Source organism: Musca vetustissima, unplaced genomic scaffold (genome assembly GCF_032173495.1).
Source record: "Musca vetustissima isolate MV318-11 ecotype Yass unplaced genomic scaffold, APGP_CSIRO_Mvet_v1 utg8130, whole genome shotgun sequence".
Taxonomy (NCBI): domain Eukaryota; kingdom Metazoa; phylum Arthropoda; class Insecta; order Diptera; family Muscidae; genus Musca; species Musca vetustissima.
Genome location: NW_026883078.1, coordinates 44835 through 59423, shown reverse-complemented (window position 1 = coordinate 59423; position 14589 = coordinate 44835). Strand labels below are relative to the sequence as shown.

At 34.9% G+C, this 14589-nt stretch overlaps 1 protein-coding gene across 1 annotated transcript; it reads left to right on the top strand.

The window, feature by feature from the left end:
• Positions 1-575: 575 nt before the first annotated feature.
• Positions 576-14376, top strand: LOC133329813 (ATP-dependent DNA helicase 2 subunit 1). The gene is made up of 2 exons (XM_061538277.1): positions 576-2391; positions 14240-14376. The coding sequence occupies exons 1-2, from the start codon at positions 576-578 to the stop codon at positions 14374-14376; spliced, it is 1953 nt and encodes a 650-aa protein (XP_061394261.1).
• The last annotated feature ends 213 nt before the right edge of the window (positions 14377-14589 follow it).

Genomic DNA, 14589 nt, shown 5'->3' with positions numbered 1-14589 from the left:
GTCCGAAGAAAAATTTATTTTGCGTTTTTATCGGTATTTTTCATATTTCTAAACTCAGCCAATCCTCTACCAAATATATATCTTGTTTGAAAGGAAAAATTCTACTCTTCGAAAGAAAAAATAATAATATAAATACGTTAGAAATAAAAGAAATTATTAGCGTTTCAAATGGAAAATCTATGAAACCACGTTTTTCTCTACATTTACCGTTATAAAACTAATTTTCGAAGTACACCTAAAAAAACCAAAGGTTTTTTGTAGTCTAGGGACTCCAACTAAACAGAATTGGTACATTAATCGACATGTACATTAGAACTTTGTACAGGGGTTAACCTTCTTTATGAGGATTTATTTGACATATATTCAAAGGAATTGACAATTGAAACCCACTGGATTAACGAAATCCGTTTAAATGTAAACGTACTATTAGAACCCCTGAATGATTTTTGTTGTTGTTGGTTTGTAGCACAGTGTAATTAAAGAGCTGGAACTAGTTCCGATCGTTTCTTTCTCGGAATAGTTCCGGTGATGAAATAGAATTGAATTGCAAATCAAAGTGGGAAAGCGCGGCTAAAATGAGCTCCTGGCATCCAGAAGACGAAATATCCATATCCGATTCTGAAGACGAGGATGACAGTTTGAAAAAAGTATATCATGGTCGTGACGCCATTATCTTTGTGGTCGATGCATACCTGTACCATCAACCGGAGTTTTTAATGGCTGCCTTCTCCTTGATACGAGAAGCTTTCCTGTCGGGACTGCTAGTTAATGACAAAGACCTTATGGCCCTAGTATTGACTAATACCAAAGAGTGCCCCGAACCGAATGAAGCCAATTGTTTGGATGCCATTGTAATGCCGGAAAATTGTGCTGTTTTCCTGCCACCACGTCAATTGAATACGGCCATTGTTAAACATTACCTGGAATTTCTCGAAACCGTTTCCGAAGATTTTGAAGAGGTGTATGGTGTGTGTGAAAGTGATGGCGCCAACTTTTCTCACGTCTTACGCTTGTGTTTGGACTTGGTGGATCAGTGCACATACTCAGTGGACAATACCACTATTGTCTACTTGACAGACAAAGAAACTCCACACCCGGTTAATTCCGATGCATATGGACACGCCTTACAAAAAGCCTCCGACATAAGTGGAAAGGAGGTGGAATTTCACATCATACCAATGGTGGATGAATTCAACTATGATGTATTTTACAAGGAATTTATATGTCTGGTACATAATATCGAATTAGATTCGTTTGAACCCATGAACCCACAGCGTTCAAGAGAAATGTTAGCTGATCGCAAATTTAAACAGCATTTTGTTAGACGTTCCTTGGGACATTTCAAATTCACTCTCGGCCCCGATTTAACGCTTTCTGCTCAATACTTCAATTTCTACCAAAAAGCTAAAGGACCGCGAAAGGTGTTAATACGTCGTACCGACAATGCCGTGCTACAGAGAAAGCGTCTTACAAAGGTATTCAGAAAGGATCCCGAAACGGAAGAGTTGACCGATGGACGCTTGATTAACATAACCGATGCTTGGTATGAAATCAATTTAGGCAATTCACCTATACGGCTATCATACGAGCAAGTTAATCGTGTCCGTAACCTACATGAGCCCGGAATGATGTTATTGGGATTTCAACCACGTTCATGCCTCGACAGTTTTTCATTTTCGAAGACGTGTAACTTCATGTATCCCGATGATAGTCATATTGTTGGATCTAAACGTTTGTTTCGTGCGCTCTGGGAGCGTTGTAAGGCCAGAGATAAAGTAGCCATATGTTTGTTTATGAGCAAACGAAAATCCATGCCTCGCTATGTGGCACTGGTGCCAGAGTCCAGGGAAGATGCAGAAGCAGAGTCACATTATTCTCTAATAACAAATGATGGCTTTAAAATAGTATATATCCCATGTTCATCGTATGTACGCCAGATAGACCCGTCTGACTGGAACTCCATAGAAAATACTGCATCTACTGAACAAGTTGATGTTTGTAAGAGCATTATAAAGAAGCTTCGTCTCGGATATGATCCGACTATGTTTTGTGATCCGGAGTTAGATCAGCTGCAGACAAAATTATTGGGATTGGCTTTTAATGTTACAAATGAGTCGACAGGGAGTCATTATTTTCCCGATGCCGAAAGACAAGATAAACGTATCGAAGCTATTATACCGAAATTTCAAGAGCTCTTTGGTGAAGATGAGGAACCGGCTAAAAAACGTCCCGCTACAAGTAGTAAGGCCGATGGATCAAATGCGCCAAAGGTTCCAAAATTAACGGCCGATAATTTGAACGATAAGAATTACGTTTTGGATATGGCCAACAAAAAGGCATTGGATCCTTGTACCAAAGAGCAGTTGTTGCAAATTTTGGAACATCATTACGGTAGAAAAGTTGCCAAGTCAACTAAAAAACAAGATCTTTTAGAGATAATTTATAATTATTGATGAATACCAATTAAATAACAGTGAATTTATTTACAATTTTCTAAAAGAAAAAATAAATTGTTTTATTTTGGTGGTCCATAAACAATACTAATTGTCAGCTAGATCGCATGGAAATGTTTAAGATGAGTTCAGTTGGAAATGAAGTACTTATGTTTGCGAATAAAAATTGAATTGATGAAAAAATCAAAAATCATATTCAGAAGTGGTAAACATTTATAAAAAGAATAAAAAATTATAAAATGCGTATTAATAGTGAGGGAAATATTTAAATTGCATAGAGTAACTTCGGGTAATGTGGACTATGCCTCTAATTGTCATATTTAAATGCTTTAAATATGACAACGCTGCCTTGATATATGTTTTCTTAATAAGTGAAAACAAAGATCTAACATGATTTTGATCTAACAAAAATCTAACATGATTTTAAATGGGAGATATTTCTAAACAGGAACCCATATATTTGTCCATTCATTCTTACCCAAGATTGGAATAAATATAAATTTATTGCAATCACACAACCTACCTTTTAACTTTGGGTATATTCTACATATGGGAATTCTTAATTTTCTTTTAAAATTCCATTATATAATTTGATTTTATGTGATCTTTATCAATAAATGAATCGACTAACATCAATCCATACACATACCTTTCTGCAACCTATGCTAAATTTCAATGAGACAAATTTGTGTAAATAAGACAGCATCTGCACCCATTACAAAAAAAAAGCCATCATTCTAGTTTCAATTTTGTGTCAATCGGACAAACATTAGGTGCATCATTTACCATAAATGGGGTTCGTCCTTGGGCCAAATAAATAAACTGTGCCAAATTTCATCCAATTCGACCCGTACTATGTTTGCAATTTAACATGGACAGACAGACGGACGGACATGCATAAATCGACTCAGAAAGTGATTCTATGTATATTCTCAAATGGAACCATGTGTCTATCTCGTTTCCTTTTGCCTGTTACAAACATATGCACAAAGATATAATACACTGTACCATAGTGTGGTGAAGGGTATAAAAAGTGACATTGTGCAAAATTATGTAAGATTGACACGACTATAATAACCCATATTGGAACGGATGTTGTTCATACAATTATTATGAAACTAAAGACCTCGAATGGTGATTTGATATCAATTAAAAACTGCCGTTTCCCTGTTCAAGAGAAACAATTTTTGTTTCATGGTTGTTTGTTCACAACTCTGTGGATGCTACAGAAAAATCTGCATTCACCTTTCGAATAATTGTGAACATTTTAATTGCTACCTTATTGCAGTAATTTGTCATTCATTTATGGTCATTCCATGCTGAGTATATAATTACATACCTTTTCTGTAGAGTTATTCCTGTTTCATGGTCTCTCATACTTGTATTTAATAACTCGCTGAAGTCTTAAGGCACTTAACCACACATCCTTTTTTACAATCCAACATACATACGAACGTATGAGCATGATTAAAAAAATAATAGCATTACATTGAAAACATATGTATGTGTCTGTGTGTATAATAATAGCGTTTAACTGAGTTTCTGGATGGGCTTGTGGGTAATTTAAGTAATTAACACTCACTTGTGAGCGAGCGTCGCACGATTAAACTTTATTCGTTTTTTTTTTTAACGATGTTCCTTGTTATTTTGTGCGTACAAGTGTACACCCTTTTGTTGGTGAAGCTGTTGTAATTGTTGAAAATTCTTTTATGTGTTATTATGTTGCTATGGATTATACGGAAGTGGACACTAATACATAAACAAAATACGATGTAATCAAACTAAAAACTTGTAGTTCGTGACAATATAAACAATTAGCAATTATAAATATGGATAGTATATATAGAACCGAATTATTGACACCAAATTATATTTATCTTTGCCTCCTATGCACTTTTTGGTGAATATTTACACTAACAAAATATATACAAATTACTATATATTTTTAATTGTGTTTAATTGCCAACAATGTTAATATTCAACCATTTCATTTCTAAATATTGTATTTCTTTCATTTATGTGCAAATTGCCAACTCATAGAAGTCATAAAGTACTTATCAAATAAAGCACGCTTACAATCAATTTCAATTCAAAGTTGTTTTCACTTTGAAATTGCAACAAAGTCCGGCTGACTTGTTAGCCAAAGTACTTAATAACAATTATCTGGCCATTTATAAAATGAGGTGTTTCTTTTTTTTCAAATTGCCACTACATAACTTGGTGTCGTGTTGGCCGGCAGTGGCATAAAAGACAACCTCCCTCCATCCATTCATATGTCATATTTAGCTTTGCTATGTCTATTTTAATTTCTTCTGTGTGAGTATGTATTTTCTTGTTTCATATAAATAAAACGGAAATTACACTTAAATATTCATTTCCTGTTTAATTTACATTCACACATTCATGCATACCCACCTAAAGGAAAGGAACGTGCATATTTTACCGCATGCTAAGAAGCTAAGACATGTTACATACGTGTATTATATATTGTTGGTTTGTTTGACATATGTTTGCGTGTGTGTGTGAATGTGGGTTTTGGTGCAATTTTTCACAATCGCCTATAAATGAATGAGGTATTGCTCTACCTACATACATGTACAATGGGTATATACATATGGATGTTTATGAGTGTGGCTTCCAAATACCCCCATGACTTGGGCTATGACGTTGTGTGTGTGTGTGTTGAAAGGAATTGACCAAAACAATAAGACTTATGCATGAATAGGCCTACGTACAGCCAACAAGAACATTCTGTTATACCTGACATACGACATTGGCTTGTTGAGTTATTTATGCATATGTTGCTATAACATGCTGTGAAAAGCATTCAATGTCATAGACATGCCAATAGGAAATCGTTGGAGAATTTAAGAAAAAAAAGGCAAAGAATTGTATACTAGAGATACTACACCCTACAAAATATTTTTACCATAGATCAAAAAGCTTGAAGCATGAGAATGGAGTATCTCTTCAAGCAGAATGTTTTCTATAGGTGGAAGAGCAGATTTTCGGCAGATATAATAATAGTTTTTCTATATAAAGAAGAATAGTTTTTCTATAGACATAAGAGTATCATCTATATAGAGAAGAGTAACAATTCTATAGTAGAGTGAAGCTAATGAGTGTATCTTCTATATGAGTACATATATCTTCTCATGTCAAAAAACTCTTTTTATTTAAACAGTTTAACCCAAACGCAATAAATTATTGATTTTTTCATTTATTTATGAAATTCAATTAAATTTCATTACTAAACTTTGGTGTAGGGCTTACTCATCATCAACCGTTATCCTGTAGCAAATCCAAAGATTAAACCATTCGAACCGAAATCGTTTTCTTTTAAAAACAAAAACACCTACTACCCTTTTAATTTTTGAATCGTTGGTGGGTTTACCAATTAATCAAAACTATCGTAAAGGAAAGCAAAACAAAAAAACGGGTTTGATTTAAATTTGTGATAGGGACATGCGGAAAAACAGGAGCATATGTCAAATCTGGTCATTTGTCAAGTATCTTCGGAATAAGCTAGCAATGTGTTCGCACACGTACGCACTGGCAACTACACACACGCATACTCCTACGCCTACATGCAGGCGAACGTAGGATACGTCCATGTGCTCTGCAGGAAAAAGGACGCTGCCAAAATTTAACAACTTGATTTGGTGTCATACTCATGACCATAAACCATATGAAAATTCTGTGACGAGAACTTTATCTGGATATTTTGTATAAGGCAACCGCTCTGGTTGCTGTTGCTGTTTTCGGTTTTGTTTCATTGATGGAAGGCAGGGGTGAACGTGTGGTGCTGTCTGTCTGCCTGCCATGACAATGTGTGTAGGTGAAGTTTTACTCACGTTCATTTAACAATAGTTTTTACCACAAAAGTTATCGGCATTTGAACAAACCACTCGTTAAACCATAAATGTATTATGTCTATTCGTCTCGTCTGATATCCTTCCCACACTCCCATCAACACCACAACACCAAAATATAACTGACGACGAAAACACCAAAACTTTTGAACTGCCAACAGGCAATAACCAACCAAAAACCGTTAGTTAACTGTTTAATATGCATAAGATGTGATTTGCGTACGAATGGGGTGAGGGTGTGGGGGGTGTTTTGCAAGGTGTGTGGCGTGGGGTACAAGTGTTTGTCGCCGGTGTTCGACGGCGAGTGCCGTCTCTTCCTTTTTGTGAATAATTTTATGTGTTTGTTGGCATTTGTTTGCCAGGATATCTTAGTTTGTGCGAAATGGAAATGAAGGTCTGTGTGTGTGTGTGTGTTTGTGGCATTTGTAACCACGTCAACATGCTTGCATGCGATTGTGTGTATGGCCGTGCGTGTGTGTGTGTTTACAATGTTAGTCTATTGGTGACTTATTGTTGTTATTGTAGTTGCCGGTTGGTTGATAGTGGTGGTAAAGCTTTATTTGTATTTGCGGTTTATTTAGCAAATTCGCCACTATTGGTGAGGTTGTTGTTGTTGCTGTTGTGCTATTTAACTGGTTCACTTGGTTTTTGGTTGTATTTATAACCATTTCCTAACACATTTGCATTTCAGTGTCAGGGATGGACCGCAAGAGGGGGCCTTGGGAAGTGGGTTTACTTATGAAAAACTAAATTAAAAAGATTTGTGATATTTCAAAAACTCTGGCAATTTATGGGGAGTTACATATTAGAAAGAATATTTGGGTCAATATGTGGATCCAGACATCTGGACGGACATTTGAAAACGAATAAATATTGTCTGAAGTGGATTTGTTAAAATGGTATTTGGGGTATAAAACTGTTATCTCGATGGCATACATATTTTCGATCATATCAAATTGTATTCGACCTCAGTTATCTGAAAGTCAATTACAATAAATATAAGTTCTTAGGAAGATCACGAACCTATACAAAGGAAACTGTCACGAGAATCCTTAAGGACGGTAATGACAAGTGCAGCCAAAGGCTACGTTCCAAAGCCTGAGTGGAATTCTGCTAAGAACACCTAGGTAATACCGAATAGGATAGTAGGAGATGGAGGAAGTAAAGAATCGCAACATTGTGCTCGACACTGATCATTTTTCTGTTAAGATAAAAAAAAAAACAGTAAGGAAAGTACTAAACAACCATCGTTCTAGACATAATTCAGTACGTTATGCCAAATATCGTGTAAATCGAAAGATATATAAGGACTTTGGTGCACCGCTTATCCTAAATCGGACGAAAATATATATGGGAGCTATATCTAAATCTGAACCGATTTTTTCCAATTTCAATAGGGTTCGTCCTTGGGCCAAATAAATGAGCTGTGCCAAATTTCATCCAATTCGAATCAAAAATGCGACCTGTACTTTGTTTACTATTTAACATGGGCAGACAGACGGACATGCATAAATCGACTTAAAAAGTTATTCTATGCATATTCTCAAAAGGAACCACATGTCTATCTCGTTTCCTTTTGCCTGTTACAAACATATGCACAAAGATATAATACCATGTACCACAGTGTGGTGAAGGGTATAAAAAGTAATATATTCTTGCAGTATGGAAACAGATCAAAAAACTTAAAAAGTAGCAGATTCCCAAATATCGGGTAATTAAAAATAATCAGTCACATATAATTCCGCTCGACAGGAACATTTGGACATGCATAGGAATTAGTTTTCGAATAATATCAAGCTTGATGCATGTAATCAATGGCCAAACTGTTTGCCAGATTCCGCCACTGAAAATTCATTTCTTTAATACACATGTATGAATGTGTGTGTGTGTGCGTACGTTTAGTTTGTTTCTATATGTAATTCTGTCTCAATTTGTTGGTGTGTTGTTATTCGACTCCTTTCTCCTATCTCTAGGTGGATGTTTGTAATGCTTTGTTGCACATTTGTATTGGTATGTTCTGGTGAATGTATCAGTGTACATGTACGTGTGTGCGTATATAAAAGATAAGCGCGAAATATGTGTTGAGGTCTCTGGCTACGTATCAAAAAGTCACACAATGCTGAAATCTGTTTGTGTGTTTGTCTGCCACGAACATAAGTCCTTGTCGTTCCTTTTTTATTTAATTTTTGTTTTTGTTCGCTTCCTTTTTTGTTTTTGGCAAACCACCACAATTCTACAATCTACATATGTTTGTGTGTAATGTAGTTGGCATTTTAAGCTGTAACAAAATTTCATGATTCATGTTCATTAATTTAATCTTGGTTGAATAAAGTGTGGACTTTTAAAAATAATTTTCCTGTAGCGAGAACGGAGGAAGACAAAAAAAAAAAAATAGAAACAAATATATTTTTTTAAATTTTTATTATAACATGTTTTGAGGAATGAAACTTGACATTAATGAAGTAGGGAATAACAAGTAAAACAACACGATGTAGTTATTTATGGGTCTTGGGGTACAAATTTATTTATTAAATATCTAATAAAGATATATTTGGGCAATATTGCCAATTTTTTAATATTCCATTTTCAAAAAATCAGTTTTTTTGTTTTTGTGGCACATCAATGATTTTTGGTACACATATAGAGAAAAATGTTCTGACTCCGAAACCGTTCGCGATTTGGGCATAAGAAAGAAATCTTAAAATTACGCCGTTTATTATATTGACCAAAAACGTTGATATATATCTTCCTCCGTAAAGTAAGAATATGAATATATTATAATAATCGCGATAAAGTTGCACATCTTCGCGAAATATGAGAAAAATAGTAAAAATATAGGAGATTACGTCAATATTTTCAAAATATTTGTTTTTGGTTCGAAAAAATAATGTCATCATATTTATTTTTTAATTTTATACAAGAAATTTCAGAAAAAAATTTTGGGGTTATTCTGCTATTTTACACGAATTTCGCCGAAAAATTTACATATTTAAAAATAATCACATTTGGTGTATAAGTATACACCTTGTGGGTTGTAGCAAGACCCTTCCGATAAATCTTGGGGTTCTATAAATAGGAATAAATCTTAAAATAAAATAATGTTATGAAATATACATTTTAAATTACGTCAAAATCGCGTAATTCTGAAAACCATTTTATGCGCATGCGGTTTCCAAGAAATACTGAAGTTTATCTTCCAATCCATATATATTTTGCGAAATTTCATTTGACGGCTAAGATGTGCCACACGTTGCATTGAAGTACCAAAAAAGTCGTAAATTGCGAATAATTTCCGAAAACTCCATATGCCATTAACGCGCATCCGATTTCGGTGTGCACCCTAAAAAAATACATCGATCTATACCGATTTCAATGTGGTCCACTAAGGACCATGGATGTGCCAACTCACACTATTTTGGAGATAAATTGCGTACATCTCTCTTTCGGCTAAAGTTTTTAAAGTTCTCTTTTCGAAAAAGATAGAAACCCGTATGAGGTCATTTATTGAAGCGGAAATTATCCACAGAAAACGCAATAAAATCCGCGATATTTTCAAAAACATTTTTTGCCAAATTTCGTGTTTTTGGAAGGTCAGTTCCCGCCGTTCTAATAGATGGATTTTCACCAAGAAGATTTTATATCATCCGAAACGTAAAAAACCTTATTGATCGCGGGTACCCATATCATTCAGTTGGCAGATCTTAGAATTTGGCCCGAAATATAGGTTTTTTAGAAATTTGATCGCACAAAATTCTCAACTTCGGATGAGTATTACTCTGAAGCTGTGCATACTACATACACAAAATACATATCAAATTACGCAGATTCGCGACTACAATAATCTTATAATCGATTTTTAGAAATTCCTGTTTGCGTATTCAAGCTAGAAGTAAAATTAAAAAAACACTCAAAATCGAGCTTCAAAATGTCAGCATCATTTAAAGGTAGATGCAGTTAAAATTTTGAAAAATTATACATAAGGGGCGTAGTCCCCATTTTGTTGGCTTCTAGTTTTACTTTGACACGAAGACCGTGAAATGAGTGGCTTAATCACAAATCGATAGAGAACATAAAAAAACTGGTTCGCCTCAACCTGTTTTTACACATTTTTTTTACATTAAAGTAGACACAGCTTCCACCAAAATTAAATTTGGGGCTCAGTATCATGAGCAGTTTGCAACGACAGATCAATTAACCCAAAACTATTCACTTTTTTTCATATACTTAAGTAATTCCCGAGTTATAAAGGGGTGAATCTCCGCATCAGCTATGTTAAAAAATTGGCAATATTTCCCATTTATTTTCGTAAAATCTTTGAACTAATATTCCCTAGCAAACATTATGTGTGATTTTATATCTTCAGATTAAATTTTTTGGTTTATTATTCAGTCCCCAATATAATTATTATTCTCTTAAAGTTATCAAGGACAAGTATTTACATAGTTATTTAAAACAAAATCATTCATTTGAAGTTTAAGTAGAATATTTAATCTGATATATGAATTAAACCAAAAAACCTATTCACAAAATATAATAATCTTTTGAAAAATAAAAAAAACTGCAATATAGAAACAGATAAAGATATATCACTTCCATTTAGAACAACAAAAATTATTTTTTCTTCTCAAAATAGGTAATAGAAAAAACAGAGTATATTTTTTTGTAATGGCAAATAAATGCAAATACAGGTATTAATTAAAGTATAAAACAACTATCAAACACATACATACATACACATGTATGCAAGGGCAGGATATACACACATATACATATACATGTGTATCGTCAAATGCATATACACATTCAACTCAAATTTAAATACTTATGATAATTCCCTTTTCAGTAACAAATGCATTGCCAACAACAATAGACCGGGCGAAGAGAAACAAAGTAACTCTGTTTGAATATCTGAAGTATGCCATTTGCTATGTAGATGTGGGTCTGCGTGTGTGCGTGCATACATAAATACATGGAAAGACTTATTGTATGAAAAAATATATGTACATATATGAAACAAGAAATACATATATATTTTTTAGATTGTGTATAAAATGGATTTGTGCTACAAAGTAAAACAATAACGTGTAACATAAACAATTGTTGCTTGTAGTTTCTATCACAATTTTTATTATACTGTGGAAAATTTATATAGTAACATATAGTCAAATATTGGATGGGAATCTAAAAAATCTATTTTCAAATCAAGTGAAAGTATATCTTGGTCAAGATTCGCAAATCTGACTGTTCTTCATAATATAGGTATACGTGTTCTCAACACAGATCTGATAAAATCAGAAAAATACGATTAAAGCATAGAATTCTAGTCTTTGAGAACCCTAACTGTATTATATACATAATACATTTGTAACAAGTTCGTTATAACCAAATTAAAATAAATGGAAACTGGAAGGTGAGACCGAAGAAATACTTATTTAGCTGGCTTGCGACAGAAGATTTGTTCCGTAAGCCTAGCTTAAAAATATTTCCAGGCGCGTTGGTCTTGTGCGGCACTCACCCAATTTCAAAGACCATGTTTCAAAATATTGTCTTTCAATTGATCTTTTCATCGAATTCGCGGCATTTCCCTTCTGTGTGAACCATCAGTTTGCTCGCTTTTATATGACTTTTGAGCTGGCTCGCCTCCATTCTTACAACATGACCTTGCCAACGTAGTCGCTGCAGCTCGATAGTCTGATATGTCGTTGTCTCAGAATACGTAGGTTCATATCTACCGTCGCGACGCGTCGACGCAGATCGGCCCATAGATTTTTCGGAGATTTATTCACTCAAACACTCCAAGGGATGCCTCATCTGCTTGCATCAGATCCATACAACAGCATGGGTAGGATCAATTTCTTGTAGAGTGTGAGTTTGGTCTGGCGAAAGGTGACCTTTTTCTTGAATTGCTTGCTCAGACCATAGTAGCATCTGTGGGCCAACCATATTCTTCTACGAATTTCAAAGCTGATGTTATTAGTTTCGTTTATGGCGATATTGAGGTGTATAAAATCGTTCACCACCTTGAGCTGTAGTTTTCAAGTTCCACAGTTGGTCCGAGTCTACTGGACGTCTTGCGCGTTGATATCATCAGCTTGGTCTTCTCTCCATTTACTGCCAGACCCACTTTGACAGACTTCTTCTCAATTTGTTCAAAGGAGACTGTTACCACTCGCAATGTTCGACCCATTATATCGATGTCATCGGCGTAGGCGAGTGACATGTATTGTTTGGTGTATAGAGTGCCATTTCTGTTCAAATTTGCATCTCGTATGAATTTTCCCAGCAGGATGTTAAAAAGGTCACACGGCAAACTGTCCCTTTTCTGATTCCTCGTTTGATATTGAAGGGCTCCGAGAGGACCTTTCCGACTTTAACTGCTGATATTGTGCCAGTTTATATTATCCTGTATAGCCGTATTAATATTCTGAGCGAATTGGGCTACCGAATGCGGCTTTATAGTCGACGTATGGGTGGAATATGTTGATGTCCATAGGCTTCAGTCGTTCACTCAAGGCACTGGATACCGCTTTATATGGGAAGGAGACTTATTATTCCTTTTTGTGCTCGGGACACACGATGCTGGCATGCATTCCTCTCGCCAAATCTGGAGTAACTTCTTCACCGCCACTATATGATAGCAGAAGCTTTTCAAAATGCTCCTTACAGATCCTCAACACGCTGTCTGTATCTGTCACCAGGTTTCTTTCTTCAAATCAACAGGAGGATGTGCCTGCACCAAAGCTTTCGGTTTGGTGTGTTACCCGTTGGTAAAATTTCCGGACTACAGAAGACATCTCAATTTGCTCACGTGTTTCTTGTTCTTTCTTCTTTCTTTTGAAAATATATTTCTCCTCTCTCCTTTTATCCCGATAATTCTCTCTTGCATTGCGTGTTGCTACTGTTTGCAGAGTTGCCCTATACGCTACGTTTTTCGCATCAGTAGCATTACGACACTCCTGATCGTACCACGGGTTTCTTGATGGTGGTCTTTCGTACCCAAGTGTTGCTTTTGCTGCAGTTTGTGGGGAGTGGGCAATTTTTTGCCATTGTGCATCTATATTATTATCGAGACAAGAAGTGCTTTCGAATAGCATATGTAGTTCTCTATAAGAATAAAGATTTGTATGAAATATCTGTCATAAAACTTCGCTTTAAAAGAAGTTCGTTTTAACTGGTGCTCGTTATAAGCATAGTCGACTGTACTTGGTATTTGGTGAAGGAAAAGATAATTTAAAAAAATCGATGGTCATACTTAGGACATACTTATATTAAATTGGATCGTCAAGATTTCCTCCTTTGATATTGTCAGATTCTGCATATACAACTCATCATCATTGAGCCTATTCTTAATATGAGTTTTGTTTTTTGCTTTCGAATAGGATTATTTTTTAATTTATCATATTTTAATTGTACTACAGTGTATGCATTCTAGTTTTAATACTACTTATTTTATTCAATGACTTTCCTGAAAGTGATTCTATTTTAGTTATTACAACAGCCTTTGCTCGACTTTTGTTGTTGGTTTCAAAATAAATATATATGTATATATAGTATATGTATATTACAACAATACCATTTTTCCAATTGAATTCAAAAATATAGTAAAAAAAGGAAGAAAAACTATAAAGAAAATGGATAACTTGGAATATTTTTTATGTCCATCCACACCCACCACAAACGTCATAGACCAGCAGCAGCCACATTTCATATTCCTAATAGTGGCTATGTTCGGCAGTAGTTGCATAGGTATGGATGGTATGAGTGTGTGTGTACGTTATATTCTCTAAAGGCAACTGGTCGTATGGTCGTTTTTATTTGACTCTTAGCAAGCGACTGCATATTTTTATTTTATTTATGTTGTATTTGCATGACACATAAAGTTAATTAAATTCAATATTTTTCCTGTTTCCTAAGCCACAACAGTAGCAGCAGCAGCAGCAACAGCATTAAGGGAAAAACTAAAGGTCCTCTGCAAGTGGATGTGTTTGGGTATATATTCCCGTTTCTATTATATGGACGAAGAAATGAGCAAAAGACAAAATGCTAAATAAAACCAAATAACAAAATAAACTGACAAATACTTAAAATGCCTTAGTGAAATGCCATTCCGTCGTTATGCTAGTGTTCTTTCTTTCTGTTGTGGCGTTTTTTTGTCTAGTATTTTATTTTCTTTTTCCTTTGTTGTTGTTTTTCTTCTGTTCTAAGTCTTTTGTATTTCTGGAACATCCGTTCTGTGTGTATTTTTTCTTTTTGTTATGGGGGGA